Genomic DNA, 24,061 nt, shown 5'->3' on the forward strand with positions numbered 1-24,061 from the left:
GCACAGGGGGTGAACGCCATCCACTGGTACAGGGGGATGAGGAGACGACGGGGAGAAGAGCGAAAGCTGTGAGTCGCGGAGCCCGGTGGGTAATGTTGCGTGATGAGACGCCTCGCGGATTCATCGAGCGGAGGAGGAAAGAGGAAAACGGAAGGAGAGAGCAAGTCTCGGTGGAATGGAGAAAGAGAGAGAGAGAGAAAGAAAGAGAGAGAGAGAGAGAGAGAGAGAGAGAGAGAGAGAGAGAGAGAGAAGCGCGGAAGCTTGCTCTGCTCTAATTCTAAAGAGCACTCTCGTCGGACTTGCACCTTTCCCTCCCGCCAATCCTCCACCTTCTTTTTTTTGTCTGTCTCTCTCTCTCTCTCTCTCTCTCTCTCTCTTTCTCTCTTTTTCTCATTCTCTCTACTTACCAACCCTACGAAACAGGCGCTGCAACACGACGAAAATCTAGCAGGCCACCAAGTCATAAGGATGAAAAACGCTTTTTCTTTACACTCTCTTCTTCTTGCGCTCTTCTCATCTGTCCCTATTTCTCGTTGACGAGAAATGTCCTGTTTTTTCTTTTTTATATATAAATATCAGCGGAATCGGAAGATGGAAAAATGATTTTATAATCCTGACGCGCGTTGTCATTTAGTTTAAGTATCATTGTATAATTTTTAATTTTTGTTGATGACAGTCGCTAGTTCTGCAATTGTAAATTTAAAATATGAAAATCTAATCTTCCAAATCACTCTTTCGATCTCTTATAATTTTACATTAATTTATATTTACTGTAATTTATATTTGATTTACATTTAATTAATTTATATTTACTGTAATTTATATTTGATTTACATTTAATTAATTTATATTTATAATCATTTATTAAATCTTAAAAAACATTATATAATAACAATAAAAGTGATTTATATAGTTATTTATATTAAATTTGTATTAAATTTATTATAGAATGAACTTTATAGAATAATACATTTTTACGTTTAAATCTCACAATCAGCGAAATCGATAGAAAAATGATCTTATTAGATCCCGTTGCGTTGTCATTGTATAATTCTTAATTTTAATTGACAATAGTTGCTAATTTTGCCCTTATAAATTTAAAAAATTTGAAAATCTAATCTCTTGAATCTTTCGTTCTCTTGCAATTTTACATTAAATTTATTGTAATTTATATTTAATTTTTTTTAAAAGTCTTAATAAAAACTGCGAAATAAAGAGAAATTTTTCTCTATTACAAAATATGAAAAATTTAAATATTTTTTAAGGAAATTTAGTTTTTCTAATTTTAGAGCAAAAGATGGTGCTTGTTAGTATTATATAAAGTGAAAGTATTATGAAAGTATCTACAACGAGTGTAAAAAAACGTTGACAGCTTGTTATCAATTTAAATAAAATATGTAAATAACTTAAGTTTCATTTAATTATAAAATTACAAGAGCAAAGTTTTATGACTACTGTAATAAATAATAGTATTTAATATCTAATTACACACAAAATTCATGAAACAAAACATGTTCTATTTGTAAATTAACAATTATTATATAATAACAATCTAGCGTATGAGTTATAACAAGTGCTCCTTGAGCTCGAATGTAAGCTTAAAATATATGAATCTATGTTCATATTACACTTAAAATGATCTCCCGTACAAGCTGTCAAGTTTTTTACACTCGTTGTAGATCACCCTGTATAACGACTGTAAAAAGTGTACTATATTAAATTAATATTAAATTTAGTGTATAATATTAAATTAATGTTAAATTTATTATAGACAATTATTATAATCAGTCTTATAAAATAATACAGGGTACAAGAGACGAGTGATTAAAGATGTTTGCTTTCGTTGGGGAGCTGGTTGATGCTCACGGTGCAGAGACTAGGCGTAAAGGGGTGGTGGTTGAGGCTACCTCGGTTGTGATTAATTTGAATCAGCAAATGCCTTCGAGGGTTTACATTGACTGAGCTGAAGGCACCGCCGTACCGGTAATATGCCACGGTTCACGGGAGAAAGAGGCAGACGGCAGAGGCGACCTAGGGTGGCGAGGGGATGGTGTGTGAGAGGGAAGGCGGATATATTCACAAGGGAAGGAAACATCCCCCGCATACGAACCGCAACGAAAAGCCAACCGGGCGACCGCGAAGCAACCCCCCGCTGCCTCTTTTCGGGGACGATGCATGCACAGGGGGGGATGAGATAGAGGGGGAGGAAGGAAAACGCGAGGGTGGAAGAGCTACGGAAACGGTTAGGAGAGAGAGTAGGAGAGACCGTCTTAAATCACTTCCCGCTCCATTTCACTTACTTTACTCGTCGAATGTGGAACTCCGCGAATAACAACCCCCCAACTGATGCTGCGCCGAGGGGGCGCGTTGATTCCGGTTTACAAATTCTATTATAACTCGGAATGTCCTACCCCTACTGCGCTCTGGGATTCTCATTGAAGGGATAATTGTAGGCTTTCCTGCAAATTTTTAAACTTTTCAACGAGCTTGTAAGAGCAAAAAAATGGCCTCTTATTACTCTTCCACACAATAATTGATGAAAGTTGTATAAAACGTGTGTAACAATCTTACATTATACGCTAATATAACACAATATAAGTGTTTTCTTATTTATAAAAAATATAATATAAATATGATGATTATATAAATATATTTTAAATATATTATACATATATATGATATATAAATATATTGAATTAAATGAAACATGATGTGAGATTTTCTTGAAATATTAGAAAATATTATTTTCAAGTATAGGCTAAAAAATGGTTAAAAGGGATCGATGGACCAATAATTTTTATGACCGTCCAGCTAGCGTAACGAAAGGTTCGTGATACTTATGATAATGACAACTGTTTGAAAGATTGAATTCTGTTTTGAAAACAGCCGCAATGTAATTCGAAACGTTCTGTTTTATTATCCTACGTGGACGCTCTTCGAAGAACAAGGGTGCTCTTTGTGTGTTGGATTTATTGCTCCGAATACATATGTATGCCGGGCAAGAACGGGTGAGAAACACGATCTGCAATTTTTTAAATTGAATTTTTACTCTGAGCATTTAAGAGATGCATATTAAAAAAGTCACAATTATATCGTATTTGTGTAAAATTGTGTGTGCGCGCGATCTGCTGTTTTCTTATATATACAATTTTATCGCGTACGATCCTTAATTACTCCGGTAGAGATCGTGAGAATGGATGTTATACAAAATTTCTCTTCTTGCGTTGGTGAAAAAAAAATAATTAAAAACGGCCTTAATGACGACCGCCACTTCTCGCGTTAAACTGGAACATGCGAGAAAGTTTGACATGAAACCCTTTTCTTGTTTTTCTCGAGTTTTGAACGCTTTTCCAGGGCAGCACGCATCGTAAGTAAAAATTTCTCACGGTATTAATTAAATAGCAACAGAGATCTTATGATATATACGTTTACATTAATTGTTTAATATTCATGCACTCATTTATTTCTCCATTTCATCACGTAAGATTATATTTTTGATAAATTAATTAGTTAATTAATTAATTAATTAATTCGTTTATTTTATAAAAGAGATTTTCTCTCTTTCGATTTTATTTATTTTCTTTTATTTTCTTATTAAGTTCATTAATATATTTTTTGTATATAATATATTATTAATATACATATACATATTTATTAATATAATTTTGTTAATATACTTTATTATAAAATAACATATTTATCAATATTTTATTGCATATTGTCTTATAAATGTATATAATATTTTAATAGGTATAATAACATGAAAAATACAGATAAGATAATTTAAACGAAATATTAAATTCGTCCCTGGCGTGGCGGCAAGGGTGTCGACAGACCTAGTCGGGGATCGAAATCTACCTTCCTTAACCTTCCAATTACTCGCGTTTAGTTGCGTTTTTCCGCTCGAATGCCCTCTCTATGATACACTCATGCACTCGACCCACGTTTGGCTTTTAGTTACTCAAACCCACTTACGAAAACACGTACACCCGTGTATGTACATACACCTAATCTGCATGTACGTGCGCGTGAATTCGTATCGAGTTGCGCACAACACGCATATTGCACTCTCAACAGCTTGTTTATATGACAAAAGGTAACGATTGATTGGATACGTTATGTCAATCGAATCGTCAATACAAATTTCACTTCCTGTTTGTCATCAAGATATATATATATATACAGAACGAATCTAATTTGTCAATTTTGTCGAAATAATCACAATCAGTAAAGAAATGAATATCGCATTTACAGATATTTATATGTATATAATTATCGTATATAACTTAAGGAATTTTAATATTTAAATTTTTATATAAATAATTCATATTTTAAATTTTATATTTTTATATAAATATTATAAAAATAATTTTTTATATAATATTTTTATATAAATAATAATATTTTTATAATTTAATTATATATTTTTATATAACTAAATATTTAATATTCGGATAAATATTCAGCAGTTAGAGTTACTGTTATTATTATTATTAATATTATAATTTTATTTTTATTTTTAATTTATTATTTTTTATTGTTAGATAATATACAGTCTTTTTTTATGGATTCCTCTAAATTTTTAAGATAAACGAAGAAATTTATGTATAAATTTCAATGTAAGTTGTGTAACATTTAAAAATTGATAAAAAATTTGCACATTTTAAGGCAAAATTGAAAAAAAATGATATGCAGCACATGTTTTATTATTCTGACATATCAAGAATGATTGTCTCGCAAACATTGTTTTTGTATGTATTTTCTAAACCATCGTTGTGATGCTTACTTCCTTCGAACTTATCCGACAGTCGACAGATGCTGACTAGAATATCTGTAAAAAATCGATATGACACGGTAGCATATGCCACACATGGATGCACCATCGAACCAAGATTTGAAGCGTGCAATTTTTACGATAAATTAAATCTTTAAATACCTAGGAGAGAATACGTGTATCTCGATCTCGCGCTGGAACTTATATTCTGGCGGTAAATACGCGATGCCTTCTACCCAGTCGCGTAATAATATAATGATGAAATATATGTCGTCCTGACCTGAAACACGGAAGTCACGCTATGGTTCTTTGTCCACTTTATTGAACGCGTATATAATGATTTGCGCCACGGAATGAGAGTGTGATATATTCCCGACGTATCTCGTTTTTCCTCGAGAATTTGACTTATTAAATCGCTAATTATAATTCAAAGAACATAAGCTATTTTTTATATTTATATTTGTACAGACATGATTTGTCGCTCCGTAATTATATCTATAATTATCGATTTTAAAGATACTTATTTCTTCGCGTCTTGAAATCAGGGCGGAAACAAATTTAGAGTGATGTTTTTTATCTTTGATATATATATATATGTTCATGTAAAAAGATAAGCTATCAAGTTTATCACCCTTGTTTATTCAGTCTGCCTAGTTATAAATGCATGACTATAAGGTCACATGAATAGCCCTTTAACCATTAATCCCCCATGCTTTGCTTTTAATTAATAGCTCTATGGCATTTTTGTTCTTTTTTTTATACACACTCGAAGATATATATCTTATATTGTTAGTTGAATATTTCATGTCGCGATCATTATATTTGTAATATATTCTCGCTAACAGGATTATTATTTCTCGCTCGATATTTTGGAGAAGAAGTCCGTAAGGAGAAAAAATTTGTGTACATACATCGTATGCGTCATATAAGTACGTCCGTCACGCTCGTTTGCGGCACAGATGAGGTAATTTCGTTACAAGAGACGACAGAGTATGTACCAATGCATACTAATGAGACCCTTAATCGGGTCTTACAAATGCTCGATTTTATAGTAACGTTCAAGGATTCGGGATATAACGAGTTCATTTAAATACGAAACATCTGAAGCTTTTAATCTTCGCGCGCTATGGTCAACCTAACCTACTTTTTTTTTCAACGTTGATACACACGCCATCTCATTCATATACATCGCGGCGAATATCCACGACGTATATCTTCGTGCTTATTGAACAATCAGATATGTTGACGAGGGAATGAACGGGAATTCTAAGAAATCGCACAAAGATCACCATCGATATTTCTCGCCATGTGTATTTATGTCACCTAGGGCGATCTAGATATCTACATGATTTTTCTTCTTTAGACACGCTCTCTCCCTTAGAGAAGAGATTGATTATTTTTTAATTTATTTATAATTGTGCTTAATGTCTCAGCAATCTTCTTTATATCATTGTCAAATGAAAAGAATTTATTGTTTGATAATTAATTTATTGTTCTATTATTTTATTACACTGACATTTTTGTTTCTCTCTATATATAATTAATATCTAATCTTTAATTTCAATTATAATTTTCTAAATAGAAAAAAAATAAATACAATTTTATATTTCGCGATTATATTTATATTATACACGACATGTTTTGTTGCCCTGCTAATATAGTTCTTATAAACTAGTTCGTATAGAATCGTACTTATACTAAATATTAAATATAAATTAAATTTCTAAACTTGCAATATGAAAATTCAAATCTTGATTTTTATATAATATTTCTTGTATACATTTTAGATAACGTTTTTTTATTATTCTTTATTTAAAAAATTAATATAATGTAATAAGAAAATGCAGTGAATATTTTTAACATACCATAAACTATATTGGATACTTTGTCCCAATAATGGTTTTGCAAATATAATCAGTTTACTTTACACACACACGAGCTTGAGATTCTAAAAATAAGAAAAAAAAATATCAAATAAGAATCAGAAATAATTTCCGAGAAACGGGGGAATATAAGACTTATAAACTGTAACGCAGAATTGCTTTTATAAGGCTTAACCCCGCTTGCATGCCACAGGTCGAATCTCGGTCACCGCGGCTTTATCAGACATTAGATATAAATTGAGTATATGCATGTAAGAAAAAATAAATCATCGAGAGAGTATTCCCATCCCGAATTTCTCCCGGACAGACACAAGGGGGCTGCGAGATTCCGGATGTAGCGACTTTTCCTCCTCGGGCGCGTATCGATTAATCGATAAAACGGCGAATTTCCTCATTCGCGATCAGGAACATCTCTGATATATATAAATATTTTTTTTCCGCGCTCGGATCTCGAAAGGCGACAAGGGGTTGCGCGTACAAGGCGGCTCGCATGTCTCAACGAGGCGGTCTCTCCGCGGTCACATCAGTCTCCGAGCATGCGAAGGCTCTCTCTTTCTCTCTCCTTCGAGGGGAGAGGGGGGAGAAGAGGGTTAAATCCCCGTAATATACACACAGGGGCACCGACGAGGTACTATCGCGGCATTATACAGACATACCTATATCCCAGTCCGATGACTGCTGATATGACATGCGACCGTCTTAGATATAGGCTGCACGACATGTTTCGCTCTCTCTCTTTCTCCCTCGCTCTCCTTCCCACTCTCTGCCCCGTCACAATTCTAACCGCCCTCTCTCTATCCGCCCTTGCGCTCCCTCCCCTTCCCCTCCCTCCCTCCTCCCCCTCTTGTCTTGCTTCTCGCGCTGCCATCGTTGATGGAAAATATGCAGCTTGCACGACGTGCAACTCGCTCGCATTTATATGTTCCTCGTAATAGGAACACTCGCATCTAATAATAAAAGCAACAACAGTTTGGATTTATTAGTTCACGAGATCATTAACCCTATGATATCTCTAGGCTATATAAATGTTTTTCTTAATTTCGAATCAATAGATTTTTTTACAATTTATTATATACATTACAATTTACATTATATTGTTCTTTATAAAATTTGTTGCATATAAAACATTCTTTGTTTGGTCTCAATAATTTATCAAGTATTCAAGATGCGCGTGTTTTCCGTGTGTTGATGATTTCTCTTCCTAGAGAAAAGAAAGTTGGAAGTTATCAGTTAAAACTTATAATCTCAGAATAAAATTAAACTTGTATGCAAATGATATGATCTTCTTCTCACACATATACGCACAGACGTATATTTACGATACCTATAGAATGAGATTAAACACAAAAGTCATTCCTCGCTTCCTGAGCGATTTATGCAAGTAAATGTGATCTAATTCATCTTCCTCTGTGTGATTATTATCCCGACGACAATCAGCATAGCCGTATCACACGCACTTGAATAAAAAAATAAGAAAATACTACGGGTCTCTGCATCGAGCTCTCTTATGTTAATACACGTTAAGAGAGTAAAAGCTCATTCTTCTTATTCATAGATGCTTTCCAGATAATCGAGTTTATGCTAACCGCGCGACGGTATTATTCTCCCGTTAATACTGTACTAACGGCGCATTAAGCATTGTTAAGGGAGCGCAAATTTTCGGTAACGCGGTTACACGCGGTGCGGCCATATACACCACCGCTATATGTGCACGTTTATCGATAAATATCTCTCTTGCGAGCGTTGGTAGATAAATATTTGAACGTTTTCCGATGTAGTTACACTTGGCGATTATTGGCAGAACTTTAAAAACTTTCAAGCATGGTCAAACAGCTAGGGAATTTCAATGCAAAGTCGTATGAGGATGGACAGCATAGGAGATTGCAAGAGGTGATGTGATATCTCCAGCTATTCTTCGTAGAGTAAAATACACCGAAAAAAAGTGTATTCTGAAAGTAAGAGGATTGTATATTATAAAACCGCACTTAAAAGTATGGTCAACAGCTAGGGAATTTCATGCAAAGTCGTAAGAGGATGGACAGCAGGAGCAGTGTTGTAAGGTACTTTATTTTCAGTATCTAGGTACAGGTACTCTGGAAAAAATGTACCGAGGTATAGGTATAGATACTAGAAAAACAAAATACCTAGGTACAGATATCTCAAGTGTACCTTATAAATATACTTAGGTACAGGTACGACTTTTATTTATCAACATAAAATTTCAAAATAAATAGACATTTATGATTTCATATATCCACACTTAATATTTATGTATTATACGTATTTTATATGTACATGCATAAATATTCTATGCGAGTAAATTTAATATGTTGGACAATAAAAAGTAATACTTATAAAGTTATTAATTTTATTTTATTCAAATAATTCATTTAACATTTATGCATTATGTTACAAAAACATCAAATATTCAAAATTGTCATCGGATAAATTATTTCGTTGCGGCGTTAAAATTTGTTGCCCTGCACTAAATGCATATATGATATACCCAATAAATATCCAATTATAAAAAAAATTTATATGAAATATAATACACTTTTATGCCGAACTCCGCGCTTGTTGAACGTGCATTTAGTGTAGAAAAATCCAAAAAGCAACTAAAATGTACCTAAATATAGATATACCGATGCACAAGAAATTGTATCTAGGTATAGGTATAGGTACCAGAGAAAAAAGTACCTCGGTACAATATCTAGGTACATAAATTTGTACTTAGTTACAGTACCTAAGTACTTGTACTGTGTTGTACAGTATCTAAGTACAAGTACAAGTACTTAGGTACTGTAACTAAGTACAAATTTATGTACCTAGATATTGTACCGAGGTACTTTTCTCTCTGGTACCTATATCGGTATATCTATATTTAGGTACATTTTAGTACTTGTACTTAGGTACTGCACAATACTGAGCAAGAGATTGCGAGAGGTGATGTAATACAGCGAAAAAAGTTTATTCTGAAAGTAAGAGGACTCTATACTATAAAAAAAATCCCACTTAACAGATATTCTCTAGAACATCCTCTAAAACTAAAAACATATTCTTTGTTAATAACAAAAGTTATGTAGACCATTCATTTGGTGTTGTATAATTATATTGTTACAGTAACGTATATGATTATATAGTGTTGCAATTTACAGTGCAATGCAGTGTTTATTATCTGAATGTTTCTTTTTTTAATTTATTAGAAGAATGGATGAAATTAATAAGTAGTTTGAAAAAGAAGACTAGAGTGACTTAAGAGAAATGTTCACGAAGAAGTAACGTATAATATAATCTCATTTAATAATAATATTAATTAGTAATAAAGAAAAATAAGTGAAAAAGAAAAATATATCGTAAATATAATATTGTTACACTGCAAGTGTATCAGCGAGTAAATAGAGTCTGTAGATAATTAGGATAGATTTAAGAGAATCAAAACATATATAATTACATGTTACATATGAATTGTTACGTCGAAATATTGAAACATAGCGAGGAATACCGTTTACATCGGTCAAAAAGATAAGTTGCGGGATAGGAGGTGGATTGATGAGAGGTCTGGTAAAAAGAAGAAAGAAAAAAAAGGGAAAGAGTCCGCAAGTCTCTCAAAGAAAGTAACCGAACGCGCGGATCGATAAGGGCGGTAGGGCGGATTGGCCTTTTAGGTAAGGGTCGAGAAGGAAGGCGAGTGGTTTTTATAGCCAGCTAAAGGACAGGGAGGGTCCTGGATCCTTGGGTACCCTACTCGACCAGAGTATCCCTAATATACGTCATCCGTTAACGGCACTTTCCCTCCGTCCCTCCGTCATCGCCGATCTTGCTCCTTCGCGTGGAAGAGAAATCAGGCATCGAAAATCTTTCTCTCTCTCGATCCCTGCCTTTTCTTCTTCTTCTTCTTCTTTCTCTCACGATAATATTCGAGATCGCGAGCGGTTGTACGGGGGATTGCTCCGAAAACTAGCCCTCTCATATACGGATATGGTCCTTGACCAAAATCGAATCATATGCTTCTTCCGCATATAGGAACGAAATGTACATGAACGATATACATCGACACTACATTTCGGTCAATTTATCGAGACATCGAGATATCCCGATGGTCTCTTTGCGCAAAATTAAATTGACGCATTGAATGGGATATCTTGATAATTAAAAGTGTCATATAGCTAGCTTCGTCATAAAATATACTTTACGTGAATTATTGGAGAAATAAGATTTTTGTTATCGGGAGAGCTCCAATTACATGCACGATCTACATGTGATTTTACGATTAATGCACACATGTGCGGCTATCTTTTGTGCGTCAAACGTGACATAAAGCCGTGCTCGGATCGCAGTGCGCTCTTCGAGTCCTTTCTTCGGCATGAAGGTCGTAAAGTCCACGCCTGGGAGGGCTCGTCAGGAGGGAGATTAATTGAATATACTGAGTACACAGCGCGACAGGGCCGCATATCACGTCTCGAGAAATCTTTAATTTCAAAAAATCGTTCTTTGACAGCACGAATGCAGATTAGATCATCAAATATTGCAAAAATTTAGGAATCTAATCGGAATCTAGTCAGATTTTCCCAAAAAATCATGGGTACGAGTTCAGAAATCTATAAAAATTCAGAAGTGTAATGTTTTAAAAACGTGGAAAATGCAAATTTTATTTGCTTTTTCTAATGTTTCTCAAAATTATTTTCCAATTTCATTCAATATTTTAATTCTTTAAATAGAATGTTTAAAACGCTTTGCTGATAGAAATTTACTACAACCCAATTAGCATTGATCGATATTTAATTTATGTTGCAGCTCTGGATTAATTAAGTAGAACCAAGAAATCAATTTTTTAATTATTCTGAATCTTTTATAGATATAAAAAGATGAGAAAATAAAAGCAGATATTAATTTTTTATCTTAGTAGTTGCGTGCTTTATATCAAGTCTATAGTAGAAATTTAAATGCGCGAGAAAGTCGATAGGCCACATGTATCTATAGACAAAGAGAAACTAATATACTTTTATTGTTTGAAATAATTTAATTTTAAATAACTGAAATATAGATAACAGCTGGTATAAAAGTGGGATTCTTATTCAATTTCATATAAAAATACATCGATTTTATTCAATGTAATTTACTAATAAAATGGTGCAAATTTTTGTTTTAATTCTAGATAAAAAATGTGGAATATAAATGGAACAATTAATTTGTTATATATTAATTGTTATTATATACATATACTTATTTAGGAACTTCAATCAGAACTTTTACTGTATATTGGGAAAATCTTGGAATATGTGTATGCAAAGTATGAGATGTCAAATCGAAGGAAAATGCTTTTTCAAAACTCACCCCCGTTATACATTCAATATTAAAAGCGCTCACATATTCAAGGAAATCGCTCACTTTATCAAGTAATTTATTTATCTCCGCAAATATTACGTGTAAACTGTGCACATAGAATATTTATTATATTATTATATTTATTATGTATTTATATATAATAAAAATGATCAAGTTATTGACAACGTATTACTTTTTTCTGCCCTTTTTCAGTTTGCATATATATTCTTTATAAATATACATTGCCACTATTGCGCGTTGCTTACATGTCTATCAGCGAGACTGAGGCTTACTTCTACGCCACTGACAGACGTATATTCAATTCGCACATAGAACGTGCGCTCTCTCTCTCTCTCTCTCTCTCTCACACCGTACGCAGATATACATTATATATATGTATATACGCGTGTGAGCTGACCCTCACCAACACCAACACCAACGACCAACACCTGCCTCTCGTTGCGAATGCATAACGCAACCAGCACGCACACGTAATACTATATCCATTTGAATATGGATGCCTTATGAAGTCACACATATCCTCCTCCCACCTGGTCCACCCTCTCTCATTTTTCCCCCTTGTTTTTTACACTTTTTTCGCCCTTTTCTCTCTCTCTCTCTCTCTCTCTCTCTCTCTCTCTCTCTCTCTCTCTCTCTCTCTCTCTCTCTCTCTCTCTCTTCCTGGCGGTTGTGTTTTTTACCCATGCGCGAGCGCGGGTGGAGCACGTGCAACGGGAAACAAAGAGCACTTCGCGGTGGAAAGAGGTGACCCCCCGAGAGGCGACGCGAAGGAGAGAGAAGGCGAAGCGGGTTAGGGGGTGGAGGAGAAAAATGATGTTGCAGAAGGAAGAGCGCGCAAGCTGAATGAGAGTATGCCAAATGGTCTTCGACGGCTGCGCGATGCGAGAGAATGGACGACAAACTGGAGCGAAAATACCCTATTGGATATCATCTCGATCAACCGATGATCAGAATTCATCGATTGAACGTGTTTGATTCAATGATAAGAAAAAGGAACAAGGAAATTATATAAGCTGTTTTGAAAGTAGTATAAGTTCACTTTCGAGAAAATCAACAATATTGTTGCTATGGTTACAATTTGCGGTTACGTTGTTGTTTATAAAAGAAATCTCGAAATAAAAGAAGTGGATTTATATCACTTTCATAATAAACAGCTCATATATCGAATGAAGAATTATTTAATTTCGCTTGCGAGTTTTATGTCCCACTCTCGCTACTTTAATGGAGGAGAGAATGTTATTTTGGGACTCCTCAATTTGATAAGTGTATTTGATAGATTTTTTACAAAGAAAAAAATGTTGCAAATTACAATGTGCTAGTATTAATAGTTTTTGAGATATCGATGTTTCAGAATTTTTTTTTTTTTTTTGAAAAAATATATTGAAATTTTAAAATTTTTGGCAAGAGATTATTTTCATGAAGATTTTTCATTAAAAATTTTTAACAACAAACAAAAATAAAAATTTTTAACAAATCTAATTTTAATTTAATCAGAAATGGATTTGAGTCAGATTAAAATTTTTTCGGGGTGGGAGTGCAGGGGGAGGTGCCTTCCTGTTTTTAAAAATGAATATCTCAAAAACTATAGATCGTAGCGCATTGTGATTTGCGGCATTCTTCTTCTAATAAAAAATCCTATAAAAATGACCTATCAAATTGAGAGGTCCTGGAAATAATAATATTCTCACCTTAATGTATAAATATATATATATATATATATATATATATATATAAAAATATATGATTCTCTCTTTATATATTGTATATGTATAATTTAATAAGAGAATAAATTCTATGCAATTTTAGATTTAAGAGAAGCGGAAATTTATGACTCGTTAAATGAATCACAATATATATACGATCGGCGATTCGAGCGGGTGGCCTCGATTAATCCGTCGCGAATCACCGATCAAGGATCTAAAGAAGCGAGTCCAACCACACGTAATAAATATCATTTGTCTCGCTTCTGATTCTACGCTGGATGGAAGCTGCGTTTCTCCGCAACGAACGGCTGACTTGTTCAAGTTTCCTCGCATATAAGCGCTTCGCCAATCTCTGTTTTAGATTATTAGGGATATTGGGTCATCAGGAAGCCTGTACATCTGCGCGTATCTCAATTGTTTGAGTAACATAAGTTCGATCAAAAATTTTCGCGCGCATATTTTTGCATATCGAGCAGAGAAAATTCCGATTCGCGCGCGCCATCTTGTTTATAATTCTTCCGGTAGAATCTCGCGCGCGGAAATAGAATTTCGATTGGATCCTTTGATCTGGTAGCAACGAGTCGTGGCGATAACCGTAACCCCTGGAAGCGAGTATACTTCGTATTCGTCGTTTCTTCAATGACGCGGCGCGGCGGGTCTTTTACGATTTTCCAGGATGAAAATAAACCAGGCATGGACGGTCCGCGTCGCGATATATTTCTGCGCCGCGCGATTCTACTCGCGAAGCCAAGAACTTGTGGTGGCGAACCTAAGTCGACAATAAGTCGCTGGCGGCCAGTTCTCGTTAAAATAACGAGTCCTTAACGATTCGAGAGGCTCGTACGGCGCGTAATTATAACGGAAAACCATGGCAGCTGGCATATTTCGGTTATTCTCGGTGCTTGTCGCTAAAATGCAGCGCCATTTTCGCCACAAATTAAAGCGTACATAAAATGAAGTGAGAATTACATGAGAGGTGATAATCGTATTATTTTACGAAAAGGCAGGCTTAATACCGTTTTAATGTATTTATGTGATTAGATTACCTACATTTATGTGAAATATCATCAAATACTACATTATTATACAAAAGGATTTTTAGTACATTATATATGTTGAATTATTTGAAAAAAATTGATATACTACATAATTTTCAAAGAGAGAATGTTATATATTAAAAAATATAAAAATAATATTGACATATATGTATATTTCTTCTAAAGTTACACTGAAAAATTATACTCTCAAAATATAAGAAAACTCTATACTATAAAAGCCCTTTTAACTTTTAACAGATTCATTCCTTTAAGTATTCATAAAACATCCTCTAAAACTAAAAAATATATTTTTTGTTAATAACAAAAGTTATGCAAACCATTCATTTGGCGTTACATGGTTATATTGTTGCAACAACGTATATATGTAGTTATATGGTATTACAATTTACAGTGTAGTGTATAGTTTATCACTGAATATATAGTTTTAGTTTATTAGAAAAATGAATGAAGTTAATAAGTGGCTCGAAAAAGAAGACTCGAGCAAGTTAAGAGAAAAATTCACAAATAAGTAACGTGTAACATAATCTTATTTAATCATTTAGGATCCAGATTTCGTGCCTCATACGTTCGATCTAAATGTACTATATCTATGTTTTCTTCATGGTTCTTCTTTGCCTGTATGCCGTAAAATAATGCACTCTTTTATTAATCTAATTATAAATTCCATTTTGTCTACATTTCTATAAATTAAGAATATCTGATACTAATCCTTAGAGAATTCCCCTCTTAAGAGGATCTTTTTGGTGCCTATTTTAAAACAAAGTATTCTAAAAATAAATGGGAGATTCTTACGATGAGAATACAATTTTTCCAGTGTGTAAATTTATACAATACAGTTGTATGTTGTACTTATATCTTGGGTGATAAATCGAAACACAGATAATTTTCTTAAATGATGAGTTATTTTTCATCGGAACAAGTTGAGATTTCTCGAATCTCCACTAATGAATTGGATGGGATTAAGGGGATCCCTCAGCAAACGGCGAACTCCGACAAAATAGTAGCGCCCTTATTTTGAAATTAAAATTATCGGTAATTACCGACTGACTATCGAAGAATAATTACTGACATTTTGAATTCCATTTATCAATTATCCCAGGTCAAACATGTATTAGAAATCTATGTATACATTACACATATGGAGTGACTTTTTGCTACGTTTAATACTATTTTAGGTTTGAACGTAAATATGTATTGCTGTTTTTCGCTTTACTATACCTACAACGCACGCACACATACGCATGAATCGTAATACAAACTATACTTTTATATTAGACTTTCTATCTAGATTTAGAGGATAACAGTGCTTTCTTTCGTGTACTTTAATCCCAGGAAACTTGTTTTTATATTCGCACAAAATGTATATTTTTTATATAAAGCACAGATTATGATGAGTTGATAACTCGTCTCCAATTCGAGACGCCATATTGAGATAAATGTAGATAAAGAAAACTGTAATTTCGTAATTATTTCTCGTTTTTCATATGAAATCGGAGTTTCCTGGGGATCGTTGATGTATTATATGTATTGCAATCGTAGAGAAGCAGTTTTAATTTTTTCAAATTAATGCGACGAAAGACTAAAAGTACGAAAATAGTAATTTGTCGGTAGAATAGACAGTCGCGAGAGATCCCCTTAAGCGGAAGGAAATAGAGAAAAAAATGAGATGAGAGAAGCAGCCGATCCTGGGTCCGAAAGAACGAAGGAGCAGGGCGGAGCTGCGCCCGGAAGGGTGCGCGGGCGCGTTTCGCGCCGAACAAGAGCGTTCGTGGGGTCGGAGGTCGCGTTCAGGTGCGACGAAGACGGAGAGGAGGGACGCTTAGTCGAGCAAACGCACCCAGAAATGCAAAGTCGAAGTGCTGACGTGAAGCGAGTTGCCCGTTCGAGGTTCGACGTCGTCGTCGTCGTCGTCGTCGCGTTTTGCTTAGTTTTCTCCGATCTTTCCCGACTATTCAAACGTGCGTTTTGCGCGATTGATGGATAATGTCGCTTTAACCGACAGCAGATGACATCGAAATTCGCTCGACAGGGTGAATTAACACGCGCGCGCCGTAAATTATATATACAAGCAGTGTTTCGCGTTTTCGCGCCACCATAAACGAAGTAAATACAACATTTTCGACTGGTCTATCAATCGATACCGCTGCCACGTGTTCGCAGACAACGTGGCAGCCCTTATATGTGCAACCACGTGTAAATTATGTAACAATTGCAAGAATGACTCAGAACATAAAGAATTATATGTAAGAAAATAACGAAATATTTTACATTTGATTTTCATATATACCTACTTTAGTTTTCTATTATCTATCTTAAATACACCAAGATTTATATGATCTTTAGTTCTTTGAGTGTCATGTCGCTACTGAAGCGTGTTTGCTTGCATAAATAAGAACGATGACTGTTGATTAAATTATATGCAATGCGGAATTAATATTAACTTAATTTGAAATAATCGTCATATATGAAACAATTTGCAAAATTGCACTTTGTAAATTAGCTCAACATAGTTTTTATAAATAAATTTAATATATAACAAAAAAACTTGCTTGTGATATGTGATATAAGCGTGAGTATTTTTCATTGTCATAAATATATTTTGTCCCAATTATAGCATACGTGGTAAGAGGGAGAACTCTTCAACAAAACTTACGAAAATACAAAATATTTGTATTGTGTGTATTTTTCGTAGACAAACAATTACGATCTATCGCGATTTATCGAATTGTCGATGAGATTCGTCGGACGTAGCGGTTCGAGACACGAATATATTGGCTACGATATAGCTACGCGATAGAGCTTTATCGAACAAGAATGTTTATAATCTGTGCACGTGGTGAATACTTCGGGAGCCAGTACAGACTACACGTCAGCAATCGGCAGCAGCGATAGCGGCTGGACACGAAGGCGATCGGTAATCAGCATCGTCAGCAAATGAGAAGAGCGGCTTGAGAGAGAGAGCGAACACCTGTTCTCAACGGATGCTGTCGCTCGCTTCGAGCAGACGTAAGAAGAGATGCAACGAAATTGGACACTACACGGACATTGTGAAATCGAACGATGATATATAATACTTTAAATTTTAAATAATACTTTACATTGAAAAAAAGCGTACATAATAATAATATCTCCACTAACTATCAAGAGTTAATCTGTCTATCAATAATATACGCAATATCTACGAATATCTACACAAATTAATCTAATATCGATCAGATCAACAAATTGAAGAAAAGAATCCAGGCTACTGGATACTATATTCTCTCTTTAGAGTTTTGGAAGAAACTCCAAAATAGGACATAAAATTACAATCATGCTACTAATTCAAACGTCTAAGCGGAATACCATCGATTCCGAATAACAAGTTACGTTTTCATTCATGCCCTGAAGGGGAGGTTCCAGGAGGGAAATCAAGACAATTATCGGAAAGCATGAATGGGAGAGGCTACGCCAAGTAGTTTTGCGCGAGAAATATCGATCGAGAGCACCTCATCCGAGGTACGTCTCGTTATTGACAAGCGCGAGATATACGAGGAGTCGAGCGAGCGGGGCGTCTTCCGCCTCCGACGAGAAATGTATAACCGGCCGACAGAGAGACGCAGGTAGGACAGAAGCCCGGAGGAGCGAAGAGAGGCGAGAGGTCGCCGTAAAAGAGCCGCCGTGTGCACCGCGGAGGAGAGACAGCCGCTGATCATTGGTGGACAGCGGAGCTGGGTCGCCTACGTGGTGGGGAAGCCACCAGGTCGACTTCGCAGGTGGGGCAGGCCAGGAGAAAGCGGTGGAGGAGGAGGAAGCGTCGTCGTCGTCGTCGTCATCGTCCTCCTCATCGTCGTCGTCGTCGTCGTCGTCGTCGGTGGTGGTAGTGGATGTCGCGGACACTGGTAGTGGTAGCGACATGAAGAGGAGGCAGAAGAGGGTGGAAGAGCAGGAGATGTAAGCGACGGAGGTGGCGTAAGCTAGGGGGAGAACGGAGGGAGGAAGAAGAGGTGGAGGACTCGCGGGGGGAGTTCGTTCTCCGCCGCGAGAGAGAGGGAAAGAAGCCGAAGGGGATGGTGGAGAAGGAGGAGAGGACGCGAAGGACAGGAGAAGCCTCCTCCGCGCCGTGTCGGAGGACAGATCCGACGTGCGTCAGGATCCCAGCCGGACGGAGACCGATCGGAGACTTTACCACTCTCTTCACCGCCGTCGGAAGAGGACGCGATCTCGTTCCGATCTATAACCTCCTCTTTCGCGACACGACCGGGTGTCGTGGGCTGTCCGGTATGCGTGTCCCCTCTGTCGTACGTCGTACCGGGACGATCATCCTCCGATCACTTTCGCCGCGAGTCCGATCGTGGTGAGTGCACAACAAACTCGCGCGTCGCGATTCGGGATCCGATCGAGAGAGGGTGGGAGAGGGGTGGACAGTGTAAACTCTGATCGACAGGATAATAAACCGGTGCGTAAACACTCGCATGGCTCGGAGGACCGTCAGCGACGTTCTTACAGTTAGTGTTTTGTTTTCGAGTCCGCCACCCGTCGTACAGCGATGAGATCCAAGCCGGTGGCAAGGAGACTGGCACAGGGTGAGTAGTGACTTTTCATTCATCATTGTTAACAACATGTCAACACATTCAGTAGATATTTAAAAGCTGATTTAAAAAGCAGGATGTACAAAATTAAACCGACAAACTTTGAAGGGAAAAAAGAAGACTTTGAAATAAACATTTTTTTGTTAATACTAATTTTCTCTACGTTTAGTTTTAATACTACATATGGTATGAGATATGGGTTTGTGAATTTTGAGTTTGTCACCTTTTTGTGTATTGAAGTTAATGGAGCAATTTTGAAACATTTACTGTCAAAAGAGTGAATCATTTTCATATATTTGTTCTGTGTTTTGTTCAAGATTAAGATGCAACTTAATTTTTCCACTTATGTGTTGGTTTATTGTTTAAGTCATAAACTCCCCTATTTCATACTATGTAGTATTAAAATAACACATTGTAGAGAAAAATAATATTAACAAAAAATGTTTATTTTGAAGTCTTCTATTTCCCTTCAAAATTTATCGATCTAATTTTTTAACACCCTGTATATATATATATATATATATATATATATATATATATCAGAAAGATATGTAAAGTATGTAAAACTAAAATCATGATTTTTACTTTTTAATTCTATTTTTAAAAAGCTTCATCAAATCATACAAATATGCATTTTCTTTTAATTAAAAGTTTAAAATTTTTGAATCTTACATTCTCAAAATACCATTTATTTATCTATTTTTGCATAAACTTTTAAATTATTGATATTTTAAAGTATAATACATGGGATAAATTAATCGGTGATTATTTTAAACCATAAAGAGATTTGATGAAAATGCAAAAAAAGAGGAATAAAAATAAAAACAATGTAATTTTATAATATTTTATTTTGAGTTACACACTTATGTGCTCGAACATAATTTATCTACATATATGTTTACCGCGTCACGCGCGTGTATAGAGCTTTATAATTTTAATTATACGCTGAGAAATACGGATGGACAAAAATGTATGCGAGGAGATTGTAATTACCGTTAAAAATTGCTTGACGAAGGAGCATTTAGAACGCTTTCCAGAAATATATCGCAAATTTTAATTTTTTTTTTTACGTTAATTGATGCGTCGCGTACAGTGTATTGACACATTTCTTTGTTATGGGTAAAAGAGTGATTGTTATTGCATATATTTTTAATGATATTTTTTGTTTTTTAAAACAATATTTTATAATTTTATTTTTTCGATCGACTCTTTGCTTTTTTCATATTTAATCTTTCCTCTCCTGCTATATAAAATGTAAAATTACTCAACGTAAAATATATTTTCTGTTACATAAATTAATAATATACTTTTTTTCATAATGTAATGTGAGAGAACAATTAATTAAATCAATTTTTGCGTAAGTTAGTTTTAAAAAAGTCATTCGAGATCATTAAAAAATTAATATAAAAATAAAGATTTGTCAATCTTATCAATTTAGCAATGCATGCTTTGTTTGTGAATCCTCGCGATCGATAAAGGGAATCAGAAATGAAACTTGATTCCATCGCGCTCCTGGAAACTGCTGTACTAGAACGGAAGACATTACGAGTCTTTCCGCGGAACTTATTTAACGAGGCAATAAAAGCATATATATACCCCCCTCCCCCCATGGCATGAGGGGTACTATATAAAACTCATTTTCAAGACTTCGTCGTCGTTGCAAAACGAGCTTGTGTCTTAGCCAAGTCGAGACTCCGGCGATACCACCCGCGATTGTTCGACAGGTTTTATTTTTATTTTTATTTTTTACAAACGTTGCGTACGATACAAAATGCATTTAATTTTTTTTCGATAACTGCAATTAGTTCCTTTTTGACATTATGATTGAAGAGGAAGCACTGTAACAATTCTTGTACGATTGCTTTCAGTCGCACCAATTATCGCGATGACTAAAATTATCTGATATTGAAGAGTATAATTTTGACTATATTATTCTCACGAGCAATCTAACCTAGACCTAGACATTTTATTTTACGGAAAAATTTATTAATTAACTCGGTCGAAAACTGCGTAATATCTTTTGCCTTCGAATCATCGAGCTTTCGGCAGAAGCTATACGACTATATGCGAGAATATAAAATTTCGTCGATAACAGCGTTGTGTTGTCGCCCATCAGCCTTACAACTGCCACTCGAGGTAAATCAGCGACACGATTGGCCGTCGATGAGATCGACCGTGCGGCGCGAATTTTCGATTGCGGCGTCGCGAACGTGTCATTGTCCGTCATATGTCACACAGCGAGGACAGAGGCAAGGAAGAGAAGAAGAGTAGGCGGTCCTCGCGCTGGCGCACCAGGAACGTCGATATTTCCATGTTTTCTTCTCCTGTCTTGTCTAGTCACTCTCTGGTGCTCGTCTCCTTTCGCCATTCCACCTCCTCGTTGCAACAAAGTCCCGCCCCCAATTGCCAGTCTCGATATAAAGAATATTTGCATTACGTTCCGTAATATTTTCCGTAACAATTTTTCGCAAACGTGCACTGAGAAAAGTGTGGCATTTGCTTGCACTATAATTGCATAAAATTAATTACACTGATTTTATTGTCAATTATATTAGATCGATTTTAGGGTAACTTTGTGTTACTGATTCCGAATATGTCATTGATTTGGATACTCAAATTACGATTTTACCTCAATACGACCTGTAGCTGCTGACATATGCAGCAGAATTTGGTCTGTCTTTTTATTCTTTAACTTGTTTTTATCTTCAACATGATCCTGATGACCCACATAAAAGAAAATCGTACAAACAACATTTTTCTATGCTCTATGTTAGGATTGATCTTTGCGACCAGAAGCATCTTGTCCGAACAGACTAAAAAACAATGGTGCGTAATATCTGCAACCCGACAAGAATTACAATTTTACGGTTGAAATCGGGAAATGACAGACTGCAAAAAACCGTTGGATGATTTGCCGAAAGTCGACGCAGACAAAATTGACTTATTGTTAGAATGCCGAAGAGGGTCCAATCCGATGGGACTGAAACGTTCTGAATAAAGGATTGAAAATTCAAACAACGCATGCTTATTATTTAAACACTTGCGCACCGATTTCCGCGCTCGGCTCTTAATTAGCCCGTTTGCAATTAATTTTATTTTTCTATGCATTAATTGTGGTTATTTGTATCAGTTTACTTTATTTTTATGTCATTTTACTGAATACAACGCCATTAGGTATTTCATATATATATATATACTTTTTGATGATTTGAGACAGTTTCCATATGATTTGGAGATAGACTACGTCTGACCATTACATTTTTTGCATTTTTTTATGGAACACTCATTATTTAAAAAATTAAAGCCAATTCGGCAAAATTGTTGTCATTTTTGGATTCAGCATCTCCAAAATACCTTCAATTCGCTCAAACACTCAAACTCCTTGGTAACTAAACAAATAAAAGTTTTGTTTTGTTAACCAGTGTTATAGTTGACAGTTGAAGTTCTATTTTTATTACTATGATGTTGGTTAATAATAGTAATCTTATACATAATAATTATAACCTCGTATATAATTGGTAACAAAAATGACTATAGATTATAATAACTATAATTATTTCTTAAATTGCATTTTGCAAATGAAGCTAAAGCTTTTGCTGATACTTTCTTAAGATTATTTATCGCAAACTTTATTCCAAGTTTAACACACTTGACATTAAAGAGATGTATATCCGTCGAAAATTTAAATCGACGCTATTCCCTCAGCGTTGGAGAAATGAAATTTTGGGAAGGAAGTAAATATTGGATACGTCAACGCGCGCGCACGAGCGTGTCCGACAAAAGTGCAAATCGATCTCCCTTTGTGCGCTGGTTAACAATGCAGCATCGCAGCTCGGCGTACAAAAGATTCCGTCCGCGTCGGCGTTAATTTATTGTTGTATCATGAATGCCGCGGCGGGGCAAATTTTCAACGAATGTGGATATACTGATATATATTTTCTCAAAACGCAGAAAGAAAAAAACAATGACATGCGTACCGTATAGAGAAATATGTTGAGAATCCGCTTCAAGAGTGAACATGAACCATTGACACGCATTTATTTCTGGCATGTTGCTGCGCGGACTTTATTATTAACCTCGGCTTTCTCCCGCTGTTAGGGCGCCGCTAGGCTAGATTCGACAAGTGACAAGTAGAGAGAAATGCAGTATACATCTTTCATAAAGTCCATATAAACAGAATTATCTCTTGCGAAAAGTGTAAATCTACATTTCCTAAAATAATTTCTATCTTTTTATTTTTTGACATTAACAAAAAATTATACACGTATTACACATATCAAAAATGACACGTGTATTATAAATTTGACATTCGTCTCGTTTGAGCGTCTCTTGATGCGCATTGTGCTCGCGAGACAAACGGGAAACTCCTGAAACTGATAGAAAGCGGAAAGAGAAAGAGATACCCCCTCATCTCTTTATCTTATTCGTCAGGCCGCAGGAATAATCGCGGAATCCACCTACTGCGGTGGATTTGAAAGACGCATCATCATCCCATTGAGAGTCGCATCTAACCGCGCGGCACCGGAAGTCGTATCCGAGAGGAGACAAAGCCAAAGAAACACAACGCACGGAGTACGTGGGAGGAGTATAAGAGGGGTGGGAGTTCTGTTTCATCGCCGCTTTTGTCTCGCATCCTGAGAGAGAGTACGACTTGAATGAGATGTATGAATAGATCGGATGATCCTAAGGTAGGTCAGTCCATTCTCGTCCTGAGGGAGATTCTAGC

The 24,061-nt window shown here is 35.5% G+C and overlaps 1 protein-coding gene across 5 annotated transcripts in view; it reads left to right on the top strand.

The window, feature by feature from the left end:
* Nucleotides 1-24,061, top strand: part of LOC145937154 (transcription factor hamlet) — a 169,897-nt gene that overhangs the window by 41,460 nt on the left and 104,376 nt on the right. Inside the window, exons 1-2 of one of the 5 annotated variants that reach the window (XM_083040041.1) lie at nt 16,651-17,007; nt 17,379-19,329. The exons of 3 other annotated variants lie outside the window; for them this stretch is intronic. In XM_083040041.1, coding sequence (XP_082896167.1) covers nt 19,293-19,329 — 37 coding nt within the window. In that variant the 5' untranslated portion in view covers nt 16,651-17,007; nt 17,379-19,292. Of the gene's footprint in view, nt 1-16,650; nt 17,008-17,368; nt 19,330-24,061 lie in introns of those variants that run through there. One more of the 5 variants, XM_083040042.1, reaches the window with a different exon arrangement.

This window comes from Prenolepis imparis, unplaced genomic scaffold (assembly GCF_030444845.1).
Source record: "Prenolepis imparis isolate NDT839.2.m4 unplaced genomic scaffold, iyPreImpa1.0 SCAF_6, whole genome shotgun sequence".
Classification (NCBI taxonomy): domain Eukaryota; kingdom Metazoa; phylum Arthropoda; class Insecta; order Hymenoptera; family Formicidae; genus Prenolepis; species Prenolepis imparis.